Below are 22,136 nucleotides of genomic sequence, written 5' to 3'. Positions count from 1 at the left end.
CATTTCTATTGGTGAGATCATGTCACATCCATTCCGGGGTTATTTACGTGAGTGGAATGTCCCCCGCACAATTGTATCGCTGTGGCGTTGTGCAAGGCTTAATCCGACACAAGCGTGGCTGCAGGATTTGTGCCACCGGGGATTTTCCTATTCTCCTCGAGAGTTAGCCTACGGCAGCCCCCAGGGATCAAAGGCTCAAAACCAATTCTGTCTATATGGAAGCCTTCACCGCATAATCTACCGCCTTTTCTTACCTCATTAAATATTAACGATTGTCGGAACGTGGTCGTTACAGTACGGACTAGAACGAGCATAGCAATTGAGTACTTAAGAGTGTTTTTTATAGGGTCAGGTTAATGGCACTACATGAACGTTACTCGCACTACATACTAAACCTTTTGGGTTAGTACCCGCCTTGGCAACTTTTCACCACCAAAAAGGTACATCCGACACCTAAAAAAACAACTACGGTCTACCAAGGCTTCTGTCTAGATATTTCTATGAATAATAAGCCCTTTTTTGCGGTCGCTCTTAGGGTCAGTATTTACTTCGAGCACGTCACTATATGTTTACCTATTATTCGATAATTATTATGGCTATTTATCATAAGAACCAGAGGAATATGACTACACATAAAGAGTGATATTTCTGTAGGTCTTAAATGTACCTTTTGGTGGTGGGGCGGACGTTAACCGAAAAGGGCCTAGTTTGTAGTGCGAGTAACGTTCATGTAGTGCCATTAACCTCACCCTTTTTATATACCATAGGAAGTGCAGAATAAATAGAGGATAAGCTTAGTAAGGTCGTTGAGAGCCTTACGATCATCAGGCAGGGGGGGCCTAGTGTGTTGAACATGGACCGGCGGTGCTTGGATAAATAGGCCCGAAATTTTCCCGAAGAAAGTCAAAGAGATAAAGTCAAAGAGATGGTCTCTCATGCATTACCCCACAGGAACAATTCAGCGAAAGTTCGGGGCCGAACGTTGGGCAACTTTAGGCGGGATGATTGAATTCTGAAGGATTGCATTCTGAATTCCCCGGATAAAGCATAAACTTGATCGAATTTGGCTAATTGTAGCTTTACGTACAAATGGAGCGAGTTATTGCTGAGACGGCGGACTTTTAAAACCAGTTCTTCCCCTTGTGTATGGAGGCTCTCAAGAACCTTTCTGCAATCCTGACTTGGCGACTAGGGCGACTAGCTTCCAATATCATGTTGTTCCGCAAGGCTTGTGCCCTTCTGGGGCTTGGCCTGCTCGCCCAAGCTCAAACCTTCAACAATCCGATCATTTATGAAGATTTCCCTGACAATGATATCTTCCTCGGCCCTGATGGAAAGACCTTCTATTGGTCAAGCTCCAACTTTCATTACTCCCCCGGTGCTCCAATCCTCGAGTCTACCGACCTTGTCAATTGGCAGGTGATCGGTCATTCGGTGTCGAGCATCTCCGACTTTGGATCCGATTATAGCATGCAAAACGGTAAAACCGCCTATAATCGCGGGACCTGGGCTTCCACTTTACGCCATCGCAAGAGCAACGGAGAGTGGTATTGGATTGGCTGCATTGACTTTTGGACAACTCATGTCTACACGGCCCCAGATATCACTGGACCTTGGAGCCAGTCATCAAGCTTCCAGCCCTGCTTTTACGATTGTGGTCTCTTGATTGATGATGACGATACTATGTATGTGGCCTATGGAAGCAACAACGTCTCTGTTGCTCAACTTGCTGCGGACGGGTTGAGTGTGGCCAAGACGCAAGTGGTATTCAGCTATCCATCTCCGTGCACAGCGATTGAAGGCAATCGTATGTATAAGATTAATGGATTGTACTACATTCTTGATGATTGCCCTGGGGAAGGAATTACCGTGATCTGGAAGTCCTCCAGCCCCTGGGGCCCATACACACACAAGATACTCAGCAACGCAACTGCATCTCCAGTTCCTGGAACTGGCACAGCGCAACAGGGCAGTCTTATCGAGGCTCCTAATGGGAATTGGTACTTTATGTCTTTTGCTTGGGCCTATCCTCTTGGACGACTACCTATTCTCGCCCCCGTGACCTGGGGGTCAGATGGCTTCCCTGTGCTTCAAACGGTGAACGGTGCTTGGGGTGAATCTTATCCGTTGCCTCTTCCGGAGAGCAGTGTGACATCATGGATTGGCGGAGACCAATTCTGGGGCATTGATCCGGCGTGGGAGTGGAATCACGCTCCTGACACGACTAAATTTTCACTTGCCGAACCTGGACTTATCCTCCAAACAGCCACTGTGACCAATGACCTGTACCACGCGAGAAATACTTTGACTCGCCGACCGAATCAAGCGTTCCCGGTCGGAACACTTCAACTTGACTTCACCAACATGGCAGACGGCGATCAGTGTGGTCTTGCTCTTTTCAGGGACAGCAGCGCATGGATTGGAGTTGTTCGCAATGGCAATAGCTATACTGTGACTGCCGTTCAAGGGCTCACCCAGGATGCTGGTAACAGCTATGCAACAACCAGCACAGGAACTGTTGTTGGAACTGCGCCCATTTCTGCGCGCACAGTCTACCTCCAGGTTCGATTCGATTCACGTACGGTCGGTTCCAACCAAGCGACATTCTATTACAGCACGGATGGGAACAACTTTTCTCAACTCGGTGGCGCGTTCACTCTCGATAATACCTATTACTACTTCATGGGATACAGATATGGTATCTTCAACTTTGCTACAAAGGCTTTGGGTGGTTCTGTCAAGGTTGACGGCTTCGTCAGCTGGTCCAATTGAGACAAACAGCTGTGGTCAGTGAGTGTCGAGCAGATGCAAAGGATTGTTACTCGAGATCGTTACTCGAGATCAGTGTTGAGCCATGACCGCTGTGGCTAGTTAGATTTACTCGATCTTTCCGTTCTTTTTTTCCTTTCATCAGTCTAGTCAATACAAATCTTTACGTGGACCTTTCTGGGTAAATGAATACAAGCGTAGTTCAGGTTACGGCACTTGGACGCCGAGCTCGGGAGTTGTAACACGCGAATCTTCGGACCACTCTTTCCTCGGCACAATAGTCGTTGTGACGGGGCATGTACAGTGACTACGCAATAATTTTAGGATCTTGTTAACGGCACGACAAGAAGGTTCACGGCACGACATACTAAACCACTTTCGGGTTAGCGCGGACCCACCACCAAAAGGTACACTCGACCTCTGCATAAACATACCAAGCTATTTATGTATACATATCTCTATACATAAGAAATTTGGAATGTTCCATATAGTGTCACCTAGACCTTAGCATTGTGCCTACGTAAGAGTCAGTAAATATCATATCCCTTGCTGCCACAACAATCACTACTCTATGGCAACGCTATTTCACCCCTCTCTATATACTGTTACGAACCTCAAAGAGGCGCGGGGGCCGCAGCTAGTTGAGGGGCAACCGAGAACCAATCATTCCCCGGACGCCAGGCACTAGCGTCATCACGTGCGTTTCGGTATACTTGGGCGTGCCTAGAGGAGCCCTAAGGCGGATACTCAGGACAGGAGCCAGAAACGGCCTGCGGCTAACCGTTACAACTAATACCTACTTACCTAACGGGACGGTTAGCGCGACGCAGGGAACGACTACCCTGCACGTGACCTAGGTGGTAGAAAGGTAGACGGGTATACGGGTAGAATATACTAAGGGTCATCTACCACTATACTATCTACTATCCTATCACACATACTATCGAGAGGGACTGGATATATAGGGACACTCATTCAGCATTATGTATTTAGTTCTTCGCGATCAATCTCACATTGTTACTTGGTTACTACCTTTAGTACTTTGCACTTCACAGTTCACCTTTAAGACAACCCAACCTGCAAGTAGGGGATTCACTCAGTGGTAACACTTAGTGATTGACTTACTTAGCGCGCACTTCTGGCACGTTCTGCAAGATACTCAACAGGACCCGAACCCGACGTAAGGCTTCGCATAGCAACGGTACGGTTGCGAGATACTCTTGGAATCCGCAGTTGGAATCATGCAAGTATAACCCGTGGACATTCTAACTCACAGTGACCAGTCGGCCACGCGTAACACTCGCCCTGTTCTTACCCACTCTCACCCGGTTCTCACCTCTATCACCCTAGTCTCCAAACTTCTCACCCATATCACCCACACTCACCCTAAGATCAAAACCAACGCCATTTTAGAGCTCAGGGCGCATTGAGAATTGGCCGCATACTATAATGGGCATATGTGCAGGCAGTAGTTGGGTGGGTGCCGCCTGGGTGAGAATTAGGTGAGCGCTGCTTTAGCGTCGCGCGACTAGGGGTGAGTAGGTGAGTGCACAATAGATGGGGTAAGAAGCAGGGTGAAAGCGGGGGATTCCTAACTTTCTGAATCCCCTTCCCGCCCCTTCTCGTTCATGCACCTCACCCATCTTTCTACTATTCCAGGGCTGCCTTTAAAACATACTTTCGAATGGGGGCGGAAGGCCACAGTCACATGACCACTCGGCATAGGCCAGTCGCTAGGCTTCCGCAACCCCAAAGTCGGGTCCGTCCTACGTCAGGCAGAGGAAGTATGAAGGGGGGACATAGACGGCGAAATGTGCCAGGCACCAGCAAGATCAGACACAAAGTGTTTGCGCTACAGGCATATTCGGGTCGAATCTAGTTGGGGGCCCAACTCGCTAACAACGTCATCACACTGGGGCCCCTTTCCCAGAAAAGCATCAGCATGCACTTTGCCACGCGACCCTTGTCAACGAAACGATGACGGGGACTTGGAGTGATAATAAATAATCCACTGGAAATGTTATTCCATCTCGATAATCCTCTGAAAACAAAGCTAGTCTATCAGCGAATCTAACTTCCGTCTGCCCATCGCCCGTCGCCCATCCCCCACAACGCAGAAATCATCATGGCGAACATGTTTCAAAGACTATTCAAAGAGCCACTACCTCCGCCAACTCACATCAATGTCACTGTTACGGCTTCGTCAAAAACACTTCACAAACACGGGTCTGCCACTCCGTTCACCCTCACTTTCGAGGCGACTCTGGAAGAGTCGCCTGATGGACCCAACGAGCCCCTCACTGTCCTCGCTTTTGACACACTCCTGGATCCGAGCGGTATTGCGCTTTATGAGGACGGGCTTCAGTTCATAGATAGCAATACGGGCGCGCAGGCGAAGCGTCCGGCCATGAACAGGCAATACGACTTTGGCGACAAGTCAAACATCCTCGTCAATCCCCAATTTGAGCGATATTTTGTCACCCTCAAACCCGGCGTGCCGATTCGGGTGACGCATACGATGAGGCCATGTCCCAGATTGCCATCGCAGAATGAGTACACTCCGGAGGAACAGTCAACGTCCAACAGGGAAGGCGAAGCAACTGGTGAAGATGAAGCCATAGTTGCTGCGGCCTTTTCACACGTGACGTACCTCGAAGTAGGGTCGACGTATCACGTCCAGCTTGGTGAAAAACTGAGCCGTATTGACTGGTATCGATATGGATCCAAGGATCAAGTCCTGAAAGAACAAATTACTGGAGACGGTCTTGTGAATAGCTTGGTAGGCTCGAAAGGACGTTCCGAGCGGGTTGGGGACAGTGAAGTACAGGCGGTCCCTCTTGTGATGCAGGGTTCTGCTAGCTTCAGGGTCGAGGAATAAGGCCTCCATATCACGCATAATTGCTCGTACTAGGTATTTTGTACGACCATCTTGATCATCTCCTATTTCTATGTTGAGTCGACTATGCACATAAAGATTGAACATTAGAACGTAATCAAGAAGTCACGTTTATATAACCCCTGGATCTCATTTACACCACGAACATTTCCGATAGTCCTTCAACTATCATCTGCGCTTTCAGGGTATTTCAGGCATACATTGCTCGCAGGGCATATAGTTTACTATCTGAGAACTGCATACTGACGATCAGTATCTAATTCTGTAGGTTCTATATTTTAATCATTTTTCGACCTGGGCCATTTTCAACCCTAAGGCTCTTTCACCCACTAGTGCCGCGGGCCTCAATGTGCCGTGATGGACTAGCCATTCTCTGAACAGACAAGGGCTGAGCGTCGCTCAGCCCTGAAGTGACATCATTAACGTAACGCTTCTTCTGATATACACTGACTTTGAAACTCTCGTCACTGCCACTTGAGGCAAGAAAAATGGTCTGTATGCGTCACGGCCCGCGGCACATCAACATCCCAGGCTGCGCGGATCGGGGGCCTTGTGGGAGCCTCGTTGCCTCTGAGGGCTGTTTGACAGTGATTTGTCGTTCGTTGAGCCCCCGGTCATGATCGTCGCGGGCGTATAGAGGCGGAGATATTCATTAGGATGACCCTTCAGAGTGAGCACATGCACTTATTGTGTCACATCAGTGATCAATAAAAATGATTTTAGTTGGCCCTCAACTCCGTCAGTTCAGGGCGACTCTTCAGCGTCATAACGACGAGGATCTCCAGGAAAGCCTTCTTTGGCTCTGGGGAACATTCCACTAGTACTTTCACCATGACGGCAATGGGGCCAGCGTCGGGGCGGCGGGACATACGCATGAGGCCTCCTTCCTCCAACACACAGGATCCAAAAGCTGGGATGTTGATTAGCTTACTATTATGACATGAATCAGGTGAATACTACATGGGGGCCCGTGGCTATGCCTCACCGGCATTGCGGGAAATGTTTCTCATGGATGGCAAGACTTGTTTCCAGCCCTGGAGGTTATGGACAGAAGCACGAGGTCATGGCTATTCAGAAATATAAAAGACTGGATTGCACTGATTCAACTGCATATCAACATGATCAACCAACAAGATCTTCTGTCTCACAAGAGTCCTAAACTCCAATCTATCCAACGTTCAATTTATTTCGGAAGTACAACCTCCAAGATGCGCAGTCTTTTGATCCTCGCTGGTTATATTACAGCCTCGCTTTTCGTTTCGGCGTTGGCTGTTCCTACCGAGTTTGTTGCTCCTTGCATTTTTCTTATAAGGACGTTATTCTAAAATCTTATCCTTAGTCCCCTGGGGCTTGAGACTAGAAACGACTTAGCCAAGCGCTCTCTACCTAGACTTGTGAATTTCGACAACAACAATGCGGATGATCGAAAGAAAAGCCTTAAGATTCGACAATCCTTCCGAGACAGCCTTGAGCTCATGGACTACGCTATCAAGAGCCTTGACGATACCGTCTTCAGCCACTACTTTGACAAAGGCGATAAAAGCAAGGTCCAAGATGTCTTCAAAAAAGCACTTGGAGGTAACCCTAGTAGGGGTGCAGATGAACTGGGAGACATGTATATCACAAATATTGATGTGAACAGCCAGTGTGGAGACGCTTCTCTGCTGGGTTATACTGGCAAAGATGGAAAGGGGAACCAGATCATTCATTTTTGCGACCGACTCTATAACAAGCCTCTTATCAAGGATGTCAAGTGTGGGGATTTGGAGGACACTGTTGGTGCTAACATGGCTGTGATGGGTGCCACACTGCTTCATGAATTCATGTAAGTCTGTTCGACCCCATTCTCACCAAAAAGATATTTCCAGGATAGAAATCTGACGATTACCAAGGCACGCGGATACAATTGGAAAAGCTGCGTAAGCTATAAGATGGCGTCCATGCCAGCACAAAGTCAATCAAATGAACTAATATTGCGACAGCCTAGGCCAAAGTATCATCGACGTCAAGAATGGCTATGGCCCTCTCGAGACCCGCAGTCTCAAGGCAAGCGATGCGTTAAAGAATGCAGATAGCTACACCTGGATGGCAACAGTATGTCTTTTTGTCTCTAGATCTCCTCGGTTCCATGTGAGTGATTGCTAATGCTTATTAGGAAAATCTATGGACCGTTATCTGCGAAAAGAAATTTTCTGGCCCGCGAGACGCGAGAGATACTGCTGATCCGGATTGCGGCGACAAGACTTGTACTGTGCAGTGAAGTCAGCCTGTATCGCCTTTCCAAGGCATTCGAACAACTTGTTTTGTAGGAACTAAATGGGTGATACTTTGTTCAGTTGTACCTTCCCTGTTTTATCGTTCTTTTTCGAGCACATTCTCTGGAATTATCTCTAGGGTGGCTGAATTGATGCCTGCTACATGCCTGGTGCTATAGATGGGACATCATATGAACTTTTCCATCATCTCTCAATTCCATTATAGGCTGAAGAATCTGCATTCAATAGTAGATTGGACGCCAGCTAATCAATGTCTACCGAGCCCCCGTATAGCGGCCAGAAGTATAATCCAAGAGTTTCCAGAGTATGGTGGATATCCATGGATGTGATGGGCCGGGCCGTCCGTGTGGCCCACTTTAGGAGGAATGCAGAAAAATAAAATTGCCGATTTAAGTCACTTAGTTAGTGTAGTCCACACAATCGTTTACGGGAGAGGTTTAAGGGAGATCTTGGATCAATTTTCTTCATTTTCATTAGGGGACCGTTCGTTCTGAACCTTAGGAGTGGGGTCCGCTGGCAGATCTACTTCCCGGGGTCGGCTTCGAAGCATCAGTTCGGTTTATCAAGAAGCAAGGACTAAAACACTGCGTAAATCCGATAGATTTACGTCCTGAACATCATCCTTGATATACTTCGGTAGAGACCGATAAGTCTCCCGCTCTATCTTAAATAAAGTTTATAAAATTCTGACACGCAGACTTCTATGAAGGCAGAGTTTTCCTTATTATAATAGTCTTTAATGAGAGAATTCAGAAGCTGTGGGGTAGGGTTAGGTTCATTTTTTAAGAAAAAATTAGTATTAGTCGCTTCTTTCTTTACGAGAAAGTCTCTAACTACTAAAATAAGTATCGCGACCTATACCTATCGATAGTATAACTTATAATACTTATTCTTTTGCTATATCCTTATATTTCTTCAAAGTAACTGGAGCGCGCTATTTAAGGCATACAGAGTTATCATTATATTGCCGCCAATTCTAGTATTCAGAGGTAAAGCCATATAACGCAGCACGTGCAATTCTTTCACCAAGTTTCTTTGGACGTCCTTAGGGAAAATCTTCTTCGGATAGATAAGCGCTAAGAAAATAAGAATAGTAGATCATAGATACGCCCTCGGGCTTGTATTTATAGTCCGGAGTCAAGTGAAAGTAGGAAAGTGGGTAATCTGGGAGATCTGGGTGAGATTCCTCGCCCTGTTCTCACCCGCTCTCACCCCGTTCTCACCTCTATCACCCCAGTGTCCAAACTTCTCACCCATATCATCCACACTCACCCTGAGATCAAATCCGACGCCATTTTAGATCTAGGGCGAATTGAGAATTGGTCGCGTTTTATAATGGGCTTAAGTACGGCTGAGCGGACGGGAAGCCCTGTTCTCCACACCCTATGGACGTATGTGCTTTGAACGACACACAAGCGAAATATAACTGTTTCTGGTAAAAAGGACGCTTGAAATGGCTTCACGAGTAGCTGTTTTCGGCGCCAAATTTACCGTTACCTAGCGTTGTGGTGTAATGAAAGATGATACAGTGCCCTTAAGTATCTGAAATATTTTCTAAGGGTTATTGCTCAGAAAATAAGTAGCAGCCACCGGCTCGCCCACTTCCTTAACAATCGGAGCCAGTGTAAAGTTGAAACGAGCATCAGTGGTCTGCGAATAATATGTCCCCTCCAAAGCAGCCTTTGGGAAAACATAATTGCGAGGTTGTTCAAAGAGATAGAGCGTATAGGTGTGGTTGGTACTGTCTCGAGGTCTGGGAGCAGTATATTCAGCGATAGCATCACTAGAGTTGACGAAAAGACCATGCTTCCCAACGGTATAGTTGCCTCCCCACCAGTGAAGCCGAGTTGTCGTATTCACAGCTAACCCAGGGATTAAGCTGCTGTAGTATTCCGAGGTTGTAACATCAGAGTCGGGAATGTTCAAATCCAGCATGAAGATCATATAGGTGCTGTCGGGTTCGGTGTCTAGTTTCTCTCGTGCATAAACGATGGGCTGACTACCGACATCTACACTCCACAATTAGCAGCGCTTGGAGAACGTGAAGATTGGTTCATTCATACCATCTGGGCTGATCCAGACTCCGGGGGTGACTGTCACATTTTCGAAGATTACCCCAAGATTGCTTCTGGTCGGAGGATGGCTCCCAGGTGGGGTTTTGAGCAAGTGCTGCAGCAGCAAAAAGGAGATATAATATGCCGTGCTTCATTTTCGATGTTGATTTGAATTGATTCAATGATCTCCAAGCTGCAAGCTTAAATATAACCATAATAATTGTTCGAAGCGAGCTGTTGTTGCGGGAACCTCGGCGTGGTGATCTACCCCAACCCAATGTAGTATTTAAAGCCGAAAACTTCGAGCCATGACGAATCTTTCATTTCTCCTCGTAGTGAATTAATTCCACTTGCTGAATGATCAGACTTCATAGAAGTATGATTCTTTTGAACCGAAATTAAGGAGCAAGAAGGCCACGTAATCGTCCCGTTGGACAGGATCATTCTAGAAATCACACTCCCGCACTTCTAGTATCTGCCCTCTTGCCCCTGTCTTATGGAAGGAATGCACAATGGAAGTGATCTAGGATATATGTTATACCAATACATAAATGAAAATATGATATTAATATACAAATTGGTATATTAGTATAATTGCACTCCAAATCTTTGACCACGAAAAGTTTGATCTGTGTTACAGACTTGAACATCTCGATCCGCGAGACTCCGCAATAAAGGTTGACTTGACAACCCACAAGGAATAATTGATAAAATACTAGAATACGAAGAATTTTTTTCTTTCAAAGCTAGAAATTTCCGGTCAAACATAAAGTAAGCGCTTGTATCGCACGCCTACCACTCGTTATAGTGCAGACAAATTCCCCCTCCCTCAGCTGTTCCATCCCAAGAGGTCCTGCCTTTGCCCACAAATCACTTCTAAATGCAATGATTATCGGCTGCAACAGCATTTCCTATTGAAACGAGGACAGCCACTACCAGACATATGCGAGAATCCCCAATTCCCGCAGTAGGCCTCGCATCTGCCGCTCCAGAACATACTGCATCGGCTCGCATGGTAACAGCTTTCGGGTAGCTTATCATCGATACCATCCGGACTGTCCTGAACGGGGGTAGCCATGATGCTGGCAGCGAGAGTAGTAAAGAGAAGGATAACGTTGGTCTTCATGATGGTGTGATGGGTGGTAGATATGGTTTGTTTGTTCGAGGGAGAGATTTGAAAGAAGCCTTCAAGTGATCACTGATTTCCAAGACCATGCGCAGACCTCCCGACACATTTATACCCAAAGGGTATTCAAGTCCTACGAACGAAGCATCTCAAGAGACACAAACAAGGTGTGAACGTACCAAAGAGTAGGAAGAGCAGCAAGAGGTTCAAAGGTAATGATCGTATCACTAGTTGCGGAGAGTATTTGGTCAAACGGTATATGCAAGGATTTAGGAGAAAGCTTCCGTCCATGCCATTGACTAGCAGCGAGCTCAGCTTTGAATCTTAATGGCCAATGACTGGCGCGTCGGAACACGGAGTGTAACGGCCCCCGGATTTCCTACGAGGGCATGCAACGATCCTTGGTCTAGAATCAAAATGCCACATCAGTATTCAAAGCATGAAGTGTCTCCAAGTCACACTTATGAACATTGATTGAGGAGACTCAGCAATTATATCCATTCTAAAGTCTCAGCCATATGTTCATAGGAAGCCCAAACTGTCAACAACATTATCCAGACCATGCCAATCACGCAGCCTGTGCGTCCTTAGCGTTGCCGATGACATCTTCCCAGACCGAGTCATCTCGCGAAGGAACACGCAGATCCAAATGGCCCTCTCCATCTCGAGCAAAGTCAATCAAGTCTTCTTCAGTACCCCAGTCACTCATCGCCATAACACCAACAGGCACGCCACTATCCTTGGCATACCCAGCCGGGCAACTGATCGAGGGACAACCCGTGAAATTGGACAGCCAGACATACTCCATGTTTCGCACGGAAGTCTTGCCGTCCGACAAACCGCGAGAAATTTCAACCTCACCACCGTCGATATGCCAGCCCGGAATTGGAGTTGTAGGTGTGAAAATCATCAACCCGGGATGGGTCTTGAAAAGATGCGCGACATGCTTCATGATTAGGTTGCGTAGGCGTTGAGCAGCGAGAAGATCTTGCGCCGTGATCTGCCACATTCCCATCGAGACGAGGACCTTGTTTGGTGCCGAAAGGTGGCGAATCTGGCTCGCATCGACGCCGGAGGCAATCTCTGCCATGATCGTTAAAACATGAGCACGCTGGCCTTCGGGTAAGTATGGAATCGTGATGTCGATGATTTCATAGCCGAGCTGACGATAATGTTCAAGCGCAGAGTCAAACACTGCTCGGACAGGAGCCTCGGCACGATCGATCCAGTCACGGACGATACCGATCTTCTTATTCCTCTTACGGTCAACGGCCAATGGAAGCGCTTTGGGGAACTGTGCGGAGATCGCATCCTGTGAAGCAGGCGCAGGGTTTGCCATAACGCGATACGCAAGAGCGAGGTCATCAACGTTGCTCGCCATAGGCCCGAGGACGCCGACCGATGGCGCGAGACTCAAGGATGGTGCGCCTGACACGCGACCATGAGTGGTTTTCAGACCCCAGATACCACAGAACGACGATGGAATACGGATTGAGCCGCCGCCGTCTGCGCCGAGTGCAATGGGCACCAATCCTGCGCCAACAGCATAACCAGATCCACCCGAAGATCCACCACAGTAGTAGTCCTTGTTGTGGGGATTTCGTGGGGTTCCGAAATTGGGGTTATTGTTAGTGGTGTCTAGAAGAGCGAAGCCAATCGGTTAGCCATCAGATATCAGCGGAGGAAATAGCTCGTGTCAGTTACATACCCAAGCCGAGCTCATGCATGGTAGTCTTTCCAATTACAATAGCACCAGCATCTTGCCATTGTTGCACACACCAGGATGTTGCATCGGTGCCATGTTTGAAATCGAGCTTCGTTCCAAGAGTACGCTTGTAGCCAGTAATGTGCACTTCATCCTTGATCGCGACGGGAACACCGTCGAGCGGTCCCAAGGGCTGACCATTCTTATACCGTTCCGTAGAAGCTTGCGCAGCTGCGCGAATGATATCAACTTGCGATTCCAGGAAAGCAGTAGAGTGCTTTCCCGGGGGCGTAACGTCACGTCGCACGAGAGGAAGCAAGGACTCAACGACGGCAAGTGGGGTCAATTCGCCCGAGGTATACAAGGCATGGTAGTCGGCAGAAGTGTAATAGTAGTTGTCACCCTGTCTCTTCTGCACCATAGGCGTCGGGACGTCACTGGGCACATTATTGTCGACGGGGATCACGGTCGGATCATAACGGCCGGCGTACTCGCTGAGGTGGGAGATTTGGCGAATGACATCAAAGCCAGCATTACGCCAGAAGTGGCTCTGGATGAAACCAATATTATGAATTCTAGTTTGGACACCGATGTATTAGCTATTTTGTGCAGGATCAGCTGCAGTAAGCTCTGTCACATCTTACAGGGTCGCGCCGATCGCTAGCGGAGTACCTCGAAACACCGGAATGACCTGCGTCTCATTCTTGTATGGCACCTTGGGGCCTTCTCGAGGCACTGGGTAGTTGAACTTTGACAGATCTTCTGAACTCATCTTGCTGGAGCTGTTGGAATGTTGATGTGGAGCATTCAACCCAAGCGGAGTTAAGAGCTGTTCCCTGAGTGATCGTCACATGCCGAGGCTCGACCTTGCATATGGGAGGTCAGCTGACTTTCCACTATGTATGATGTATATGACGTATACATAGTCACAGTCTTACAATCTTGCTAAGAAAAAGTTTCAGCTATTGCAAGACCCTGTTAGTGGCCTAAAGGAAGGCAAGATTGACTAGTGTTGACAAGAATTAGGGACGATGTGGTGATCTTAAACTTTTTGGTATAATGTATAAGCTTGAATACTCTAAACTTAAACACAACTACAGACGTAGTTTGAAATTGAACTTGTCCATGACCAGAGCAAGTCCAGTCAAGATACCCGCATATGCGACCAAGATGGCCATCGCCTGCGGGGTGTTCACATCCAAGGTTGGAATACTCAGGTTGACCGCGCCAGTCAGGAGATTGGCAACCAGGAAAATCGCCAGGCCGCCACGATTGAATGCGTGGAGAATTCGGCTGGTCGCAAATGCATTTCGCTCCTCCTCGCCCTCTTTGCCGGTAGCTCGGTGAACAGATGGGAAGAACAGGGTCTCGGCCAGGCAGAATAGCAGGATTTGTGCACTGTTAAAGGCCGCGACCCACAATACGTAAGGCATATTGGCAAGTCGGCGCGAGACTAAGATGTTCGCACCATACCCAAATGCATACGAAGAGTTGAAGAAGAAGATGGTTGACCAGAACATCACCTGGATGGTCAAGCTTACCAGTACAGACTTCCGTGCCTGCTGAGGATTTTTGGAGGCAGATGTGCCCCGAGGGATGATGCGAGTGCCGACACCTCGGCCAGCTAGGAAGATAGCTAGATAACCCAGGAACGAGAAGACACCTTCGCGGTTCTTGGACAGTAGATCGGGGCCGCGGGGAGAGACCAAAATGTAGCTCTTCAGATCGGTGGACTCGAGAGCCACTTGGTAGATAATAGAGATAATCACGGCCAGGGCCTCGTAAGACGGAATCAATGCCGTCAAGGAGTCAAAGATCTCAACAAACGGAGGCAAAAAGCCCAAGGTGAAGAAGAAGTTCCAATGAACACCATACTCAGTCACATGCTCTGCATAGTCTAGACCTTTCACGCTCCAAAGGCGAATGAGACCTAGCAAAAGCAAAGGAATTGAGTGGCGAACGGATTTTATCAGTCGCCCAACGAACGGAGTCTTTTTTGACCGAGAGGCGCGGCTCTTCAAAACTGCACGCGCGGATACCACACCCGCAGAGAATACGAATGAGCCCACGCCCAGATCCATCAACGATGTACCCCAATTCTCTACTTTGGCGAAGCGTCGCGGAAACACTCGGAAATCAACTGCGAGAATGGCGACACAGGTAACAACCATCATAGCGGCCCGGTAGGTCGTGAGGAACGGGTGAACGGGCAGGGACTCTGCCTGGTCCTGGGACCGATCATCGTTGGCGGCTGCCTTGCGAGGAGGTTTCGCCTTGTATTGGGAGCGCTGAGGGGGCTGAGTGAGGTAAAGGAGGACAGCAGGTGTGATAAGGAAAATGTTTAGGAGGACAGGCGCGGACGAGTAGGCGGTTGTCGCGAATAGAATTGCCAGCACGTTGAGGATGAAATCTGTCAACAACGCCGCTGGGCTATATGGTGTGAAGAAGGATAGTCGGGACTGAAGAGCAGACCAGAGAAGGACAGATGCCTAGCGATACAGATTCTAGTCAGGAGACATTCGCATTAAAAGAGTCAATGTTGTGTCGCCTCACCGATGCAACAAATGAGACAGCGTTGATGTCGGCGATGTTGCTTCCCGCTAGGTTCGACACAAAGGCCTCTTTCCGCGCTTTGTAGCTCGGATCCATGTTAGAGAAGGTATATCAGATGTAACAAAATGAGTGAAATTTTTCGAATTCCCATCGAGGGTTTGAATTAGTCCTCTGCAGGAATTCGAGGGCGGGATGTTGAAGAGCGGAGGTATTCCCCAAGCTCCGCGGAACCAACGCGGACACGGTGGCAATCACCTGACGTCCGATCTACTTAAAGATAGAAAGAAAGGTGTCATGTTCAATTACGACAACTAATATTGCCCAAAATCCCGCCAAAATGACATTTCCATTACTTACGTACTTCAAAAATTGGTTTTAAGACAGGGTTCAAATATTCAAGTAGTGGCTAGAAAGATTATTTAGGCTTGGGGTTCATCCTCGATCTTATCTCCATCTTATCGGACCAAGAAGCTGTGTGGAATGTAAATAGCACATCGTTCCACGGAGTCAGGAGTCTGCCATGATAGAAATGTATTAAACTCTAGCTCATTGATCTTGTTCTTCTTTTATAGAGTACCTGACGTATTGATTCCTCGCAAATCAAAAATTTATTCATTGCCCACAAAATCCAATATTATTTCCATGAATATCGTCAAGTCTACTGAACTATGTTTCAGATACATCTCGAGACTATCTCAAAGCTGATAATTATCTCATCCTGCCCGCCATCTACATTTTCATCAGTCTACAGACACAGTACATAACTGTCAGTGTACATAGCTGGAGCCCGGCGCCCATATTCGATGATCCATCGGCTTCAACACGATTGGACTGGGGAGGAACATGCACGGCGATCTACAGAGCACTGCAATGATGAGCAATCAACTGTGAGGTCCCTGACAAGGCTCACTGGCCATGGCAATGACCCCTCATTTTCAATCATCTGCCCTTTAATCTTCGTGCTTGACAAGTGGGCAACGGTCTCCTCGCCCAGCCCCCCAGTAGTCCAACTTACAAAAAGCAACCCTCGCCGTTCGGCCGTTGTAGGTAAAAATAGCCCCCGTGTCGATCAAGAACCTATCGAAAGTTCCCTTCCAAGCTACGGTCCGTGAGCCAAACGGATCCTTCGAGAAGCGAACCCGCCCCAGATTGACACGAGGCTGTGACCTTGACCAGATCGTGATCGATACCCTGGAGCCACGCAATTGGTCCAACGGGACCGGATCTAGGGGTTAGTGCCAGCCGGAACTCACTGGCGACATGATTAACAACCTTAGCTCTGTTTTGGCTGTGCGCAGGTGCAGATTAGCCCTCCGTTAGCTTTTCGTTGAGATGCCGGTGGGGGCAGGCTTTAGGCCCGGGCTAGTGGCCAGTGAGCACGATTGGGTGTCTTAAAGTGACCAGGTCCTCGTGCGGAGTCGCCGGCTGGCATGAATCCATGGGATCAATGATTCCAAATACTGGTTGGCGTCTGCCATTCTCATGTGGCATCCATCCCGCGGAGTCAAAGAATCCGTCTTCGTCTCTTGCCAACTTGAGACGATGCCAGGATCATGAGAACTCTGTGAAAGAAGAGTGGATGTGTACATTGCCGATTCACGCTAATTTCGCGCTGTTGGTACCAACTTCGACCCTGGCTGGTAGGCGCCTAACCAGGATTGTCGAGTGTGGTTAGAGCGGTAGTAGGAGTGCCTCGATCTGCCATGCGCAAGCGCCTGTCTCCCGGCAAAACTGTCCACTCAGAGGCCTTGGTAGCTGAGCCTCTCTGGGAATGTTGGTTTTGTAAAAGAAACCAACGTCCAGAATTTGGTCTATACATTCACTGGCTCAACTACCATGGAGTCATGGACAAGGGTCAAGCAGAATATTCACGGGTAATTCACCAACAAATAATTGACCACGTGGTCACCGTTATTTTAAGGCGAATCGTTTTTCTCGAGGTGTAGAATGCTTGTCGATTTAATTTCGACCTTTTTCTGTTTTTCTGAATTCGTAAAATGCGAGATCTCGGGGTTTGAAATCTGGGGGCCAAAAGCCCCTTCCCCACCCGCCATCTTCCCTCGTCACCGTACATCGCATCGCTGTCAATATAACTTAATCATAGTCTGTATGACACCTCTGAAAGGTTAATGGACTTGGCTTTGCAGGCGGGGACGGAAAGGCACGGTAGTTGAAGCTTCTAGAACTGGAGAAACTCTGAGCCGAGGAATCATGCTCCTTGGAGATAATTTCCCATCATATGCAGATCTCTTGTTTTAGAGCGATGTAATAGAAAGGCTTGCAGGCCAAGCGAGCTAAGAAAAAAGCAGCCTGAGCCGCTAACCATGCACCGGCCAACATACGATGTACCGAAGTATAGCATGTCACCAACAGTTATGCGGGTTGATTTTCGAGGGGCGTTCGTTGTCGGATGTATTGATCAGTCTATAGGTTGCCGGGGTTTACAGTGCACAGATCATATGGCAGACGATCAAGCGCTGGTTTGGACTCGCTCATAGAACAACCCCTGGTGCATCTTCAACGCAACTAGCTCGTCCTGGTAGGACCATCTCCCCAATCTCCCACCCAAAAGAAGCAGAGAACGCGGACCTTTTTCGCCAACGGGGCCGAGCTACAAGCTAGGGGGGACTAAAAGAGCCCAAAAAGACGCCATGCCCATAGCTTGTGAGTACCCACAGGGTTCGTGCGGCAGCCCCCGGTTCATTGGCTGCGTTCGGGCCAGCGCTCAGCCGTTGGGTGCGCACCACCGGGAGATTGCCTGCCCTTGGGGCCTGGCTTTGATGCTAGCGACGATCCGGAGAAGAGCAAATGTAGGTTCTTGCATCTGGTGACAGGCGACCTTAATTAAAGCTTTGCATTCGCCTAATAAATAAACGAGGTCGGCCCATGGGGGAGTGGTGTTTAGTTCTCTTGAATAGAAAATGTCCTCTTTTTCGTTCCTTCAGTAGGTAAACCAAAGGATTTGATTACCCACTATCTTTCCTAGGTGTTCAGCCTTGGAATCCGCTCGAGCTACTCTTTTTTCCCTTCCCTGCCCCTGTTCGGCCCGGCGTACAGGGGGCCGCCGCCCGCAACAAACCAGGAAAAAACGACCCCAAAATCAGTCCTGGCAACACCTCGAGGGGGGAAATCATTTGGGAAGAGTTCCCCTCGGCTCTCCTTGGATGCTCCATTCATTTCATCCGGTGGGGCGTGCTGGATCCATGGTCACCTTTAACGCCCTCCTAGTGCGAGAGAACTGGTTCACGGAGAGCCCGGCTGTCGTTCATTATCAAGGCGCAGGTCGAAGGATCCCCAAATCCAGAAGGATCATGAGTAGTAGCAAGGAAGGGGGACCACCCAAAAGGCGGGAGTCTCGCTCGGGGACGCGAAAGGTCGCCTCGCTCTCTGCCGAACAGTTGGAGCGAAAGCGGGCCAATGATCGAGAGGCTCAACGGTCTATCCGCCAGCGAACAAAGGAGCATATCGAGCAGCTCGAGCAACAAGTCGCCATGCTTCAGGCTCAGGTGAACGAAATGCGGCCGCGGAACGAACAGTTCGATGATCTTGTTCGACAGAATACCGCTCTGCAAGAGGAGATCGCCCGGTTAAAGCACCAACTAGCCAACTATACCAGTCGACAGGGTTTCGCAGGCAGTGGTGAACAGGCTGGTCTGTTTCGCAGTGGATGGCATTTGGGCGAAGGGCCAAGTACTGCAACACCTAATATTCCCACGACAAACACGGTGCTTTCATCAAACTTCCCTGCGCCGACTCATCCCTTGGCGAATGTCCCACGAGCGCCATCCGAATTGTCGGCCTCGAGGCGATCATCCCACCCCCATGAATGGCAGCAGTCATACTCGAGCACACGATCGTCATCGCTGGGCGAGTCGTCGGACCCAGAATATTCCGCTCGCATGGACCCATATGCGATGGAGGGACAATTGCACCAAGTTTCACGGATGGTGGGACCCTCTCTACCTCTGGCAACACCTCAGATGAGCTTTGGAAGCGCTGCCAGCCCGGCTCAATCAGGATCAGCGTCATCATTCTCTCAGATGTATCCCGTGGGACAACATCCACCTTCAGGGCAGCGAGGGGACGGAATGCAGCCCGTTCCCCAGTCATCGATGAATCAACCTGCGGCCGGATACATGCCTAGCCATCGATCAATTTCTATTCCCATGCCTAGCGCCAGTGCTCCAGCTCAGTCGACTCCAGGCCAGCCGTATCAGCCATCGAGTGCCCTATACCAAAACCATCCAGGCCAGCCTCCACAAAGAGATCCGTCGTATCAATACCCATGGAACCCGCCATCATGACCATTTCAGCGACGGAATTTCGATGACAAAGCCTGTGTCCATGGCCAGAGCTGCACAGTATCATACAGGCCGGGAAAAAAAGGGAAAAAAGCACAGTCCATCGCCAGAAGAACCTGCCACGTTTGTGTGGGAGTATTCTGCAAGCGCGATACTCGAGCGCTTAGAAACAATATTGAGGGGTAAATTCGCCGCACTTCAAGACCTTTGTGCTGATCAACATGACTGACTATTTTTCGTTGTTCAAACAGCAAGCGCGATTCTCTTGGTGGAGATGAATTAAGCAAACAAAGTCGATCATGCAGGCCAAGCACCGCTGAAGGAAAATATAGCCGGCGGACGGCCCTCGGATAGATTCGAACTTTGACGCTCCACAGACTATTTTCACCGACTCTTTGGGAGGTTGTCCTCCCGTGTGATGATTCGGGATATTGTTTGACATCGACAGAGGATGTATATAAACTTGACGGACTTTCGCAGGGTGAGGCGGCTATTTTGGTTAGGAGAGCATATCGGTTACTTTTTGTGGGAATTTCCAAACACACGACCGCGGGATAACATGCCACACTACAAGGGGTCGTCCCCAAGTTCTGAAACATGTTACACAAGAATAGCGCAGGCGCTACGAGGTACTCCGTACACACTGATGATACACGAACAAGATACGACATAGAAATGTCCTGATCGATTCCAATCATTGATGCCCTATACTCCCAAAGCTGCGAAAACTGTACAATACATCATTCAATGCGCGCATCAAACCCAAGTTTATCAATATCGCAGAAGAAAATCCCAAATAGTCATGTCTAACTTGGTCGTTAGTTCATGGGTCTAGTTTGTGTACTGCTTCTGCAGCATCTTGGCAATGGTCTGCAGCTGGATGTTGCTGGTTCCCTCGTAGATGGCTCCGATCTTGCTGTCGCGGAACATCTTCTCGGCAATGCCCTCGCGGACGAAGCCCATACCACCCATCCACTCAACTGCGGAGCCGGCCACGCGGCCGGCAACCTGGGAGGCGTAGAGCTTGGCCATGGCAGCGTCCTTGACAAAGTCCTGGCCGGCCTCCTTCTTGCGGGCGGCGTTGTAGACCAGAGCCCGCGCGGCGGCGATCTCGGTGTAGGCCTGCGCGATCTGGTGCTGCATGCCCTGGAACTCGCCGATGAGCTGGCCGAACTGCTTGCGGTCGTTCCAGACGTAGCTATAATTGTTTGATTAGCACGTGGTTGGCAGTACTTTCTGGCAAACTCTTCACTTACCGAGCAGCGTGCTCCCAGGCACCAAGCGCCAGGCCGGTCATCTGAGCAGCGATACCGATACGGCCCTCGTTCAAGATCTCAATGGCAATCTTGTAGCCCTTGCCCTCCTCGCCGAGAATGTTGCTCTTGGGGATGACGACATCGTCAAAGTTGAGCACACAGGTGCTGCTAGCCCGGATACCGAGCTTCTTCTCCTTCTTAGCGATGGAGAAACCGGGGGTACCCTTCTCCACAATGAAGGCGGTGATACCCTTGTATCCGGCGCTGGGGTTGAGGTTGGCGAAGACAATGAAGATGCCCGACTCCATGGCGTTGGTGATCCACATCTTGGAACCGTTGATCTTGTAGCCATCAGCCGTCTTCTCAGCCTTGGTCTGCAGAGCGAAGGCGTCCGATCCGGACACGGGCTCAGACAGACAGAACGAACCGACAGTGCTGGTGCTCAGCTTGGGCAACCAGGTGCGGTGGGCCTGGGCATCGCCATACTTCATGATGGCGGTGTTGACGAGAGTGTTGTGGACATCGACCATGACACTGACGCTGGGGTCGATACGTGCCAACTCCTCGATCGCCACGATAGCAGCGGTGAAGTTCATGCCCGCTCCGCCGAACTCCTCGGGGATTTCAATACCCATGATACCCTGCTCGAAGAGTCCCTCGACGACAGCCGGGTCCATCGTCTCGGCTTCGTCCATATCCCGAACCTTCGGGCCGATCTGTTCGGAGGCAAACTTGGACACCATGTCGGCCATCATGGACTCGGTCTCGGACAAGAGGGAGATTGGTGTCGGGGTCAGCTCGGAGAGGTCGGCCTCCCGCCGGCGGGGGGTAGTGGAGAAGGCATAGGCACTATGGAATGTAGCATGTCAGTTTAGGATTCATTTTCGAAGCCGGGCCGAGTGGTATCTTCGTGTCGGTGTAGGTGTCGGTGTCGGTGGGATTGAGCATACCTCTGGACGGGACGGACGGTAGCTAGCCGCTTGGAGGCCAGACGTGCCGAGGGAGTAGTACGCGACAGGGGTCGCAAGGCGCGGGTGATGGAGGCCATTGCGACAAAAATGAGGGGCTATGGTGTATAGAGGGGTGTGATTCCGTCGTGTGCGAATCAAGGAGGGAAATAAGGGAAGAGAAGGTGAACGTGAAGGAGCAATAAATCACAAGGGAAAAGTGACCAGCCAAACGAGCCTCGGTTATCGGCGG

General features: G+C 49.4%; 7 protein-coding genes across 7 annotated transcripts; 4 read left to right on the top strand and 3 right to left on the bottom strand.

Annotated features, from left to right (window-relative positions):
• Positions 1-1,212: 1,212 nt before the first annotated feature.
• On the top strand, positions 1,213-2,772 carry N7473_010217 (glycoside hydrolase family 43 protein; the record flags this gene model as incomplete). Its single annotated transcript, XM_057156156.1, has 1 exon — positions 1,213-2,772. The coding sequence occupies one exon, from the start codon at positions 1,213-1,215 to the stop codon at positions 2,770-2,772; it is 1,560 nt and encodes a 519-aa protein (XP_057004811.1).
• A 2,122-nt stretch (positions 2,773-4,894) lies between these two features.
• On the top strand, positions 4,895-5,647 carry N7473_010216 (uncharacterized protein; the record flags this gene model as incomplete). Its single annotated transcript, XM_057156155.1, has 1 exon — positions 4,895-5,647. The coding sequence occupies one exon, from the start codon at positions 4,895-4,897 to the stop codon at positions 5,645-5,647; it is 753 nt and encodes a 250-aa protein (XP_057004810.1).
• A 1,226-nt stretch (positions 5,648-6,873) lies between these two features.
• Positions 6,874-7,925, top strand: N7473_010215 (uncharacterized protein; the record flags this gene model as incomplete). Its single annotated transcript, XM_057156154.1, has 5 exons — positions 6,874-6,947; positions 7,005-7,490; positions 7,558-7,584; positions 7,648-7,759; positions 7,821-7,925. 5 exons carry the CDS (start codon positions 6,874-6,876, stop codon positions 7,923-7,925), a joined length of 804 nt encoding a protein of 267 aa, XP_057004809.1.
• Positions 7,926-11,479: 3,554 nt separating this feature from the next.
• Positions 11,480-13,655, bottom strand: N7473_010214 (amidase). Its single transcript, XM_057156153.1, has 3 exons — positions 13,471-13,655; positions 12,830-13,401; positions 11,480-12,759 (listed from the first exon to the last, which is right to left on the bottom strand). Exons 1-3 carry the CDS (start codon positions 13,596-13,598, stop codon positions 11,690-11,692), a joined length of 1,770 nt encoding a protein of 589 aa, XP_057004808.1. The 5' UTR covers positions 13,599-13,655; the 3' UTR covers positions 11,480-11,689.
• Positions 13,656-13,920: 265 nt separating this feature from the next.
• On the bottom strand, positions 13,921-15,475 carry gwt1 (putative GPI anchor biosynthesis protein Gwt1; the record flags this gene model as incomplete). Its single annotated transcript, XM_057156152.1, has 2 exons — positions 13,921-15,315; positions 15,380-15,475. 2 exons carry the CDS (start codon positions 15,473-15,475, stop codon positions 13,921-13,923), a joined length of 1,491 nt encoding a protein of 496 aa, XP_057004807.1.
• A 3,107-nt stretch (positions 15,476-18,582) lies between these two features.
• N7473_010212 (bZIP transcription factor) lies at positions 18,583-19,683 on the top strand (the record flags this gene model as incomplete). Its single annotated transcript, XM_057156151.1, has 1 exon — positions 18,583-19,683. The coding sequence occupies one exon, from the start codon at positions 18,583-18,585 to the stop codon at positions 19,681-19,683; it is 1,101 nt and encodes a 366-aa protein (XP_057004806.1).
• Positions 19,684-20,511: 828 nt separating this feature from the next.
• Positions 20,512-21,984, bottom strand: N7473_010211 (acyl-CoA dehydrogenase; the record flags this gene model as incomplete). The annotated part of the gene is made up of 3 exons (XM_057156150.1): positions 20,512-20,878; positions 20,937-21,785; positions 21,887-21,984. 3 exons carry the CDS (start codon positions 21,982-21,984, stop codon positions 20,512-20,514), a joined length of 1,314 nt encoding a protein of 437 aa, XP_057004805.1.
• Between the last annotated feature and the right edge of the window lie 152 nt (positions 21,985-22,136).

The sequence above is a fragment of the Penicillium subrubescens genome, assembly GCF_028828155.1.
Source record: "Penicillium subrubescens strain IBT 31985 chromosome Unknown utg000007l_segment0_segment0, whole genome shotgun sequence".
Classification (NCBI taxonomy): domain Eukaryota; kingdom Fungi; phylum Ascomycota; class Eurotiomycetes; order Eurotiales; family Aspergillaceae; genus Penicillium; species Penicillium subrubescens.
This window is presented reverse-complemented; position numbering and strand designations above follow the sequence as displayed.

Excerpts from the sequence above, each read along its gene's own strand:
- N7473_010214 (XM_057156153.1), bottom strand. The coding sequence starts at position 13,598 with ATGAGTTCAGAAGATCTGTCAAAGTTCAACTACCCAGTGCCTCGAGAA. Across the intron at positions 13,402-13,470 it reads CTAGCGATCGGCGCGACCCT|AATTCATAATATTGGTTTCA; the intron begins GTAAGATGTGAC and ends TGTCCAAACTAG. Across the intron at positions 12,760-12,829 it reads CATGCATGAGCTCGGCTTGG|ACACCACTAACAATAACCCC; the intron begins GTATGTAACTGA and ends TCGCTCTTCTAG.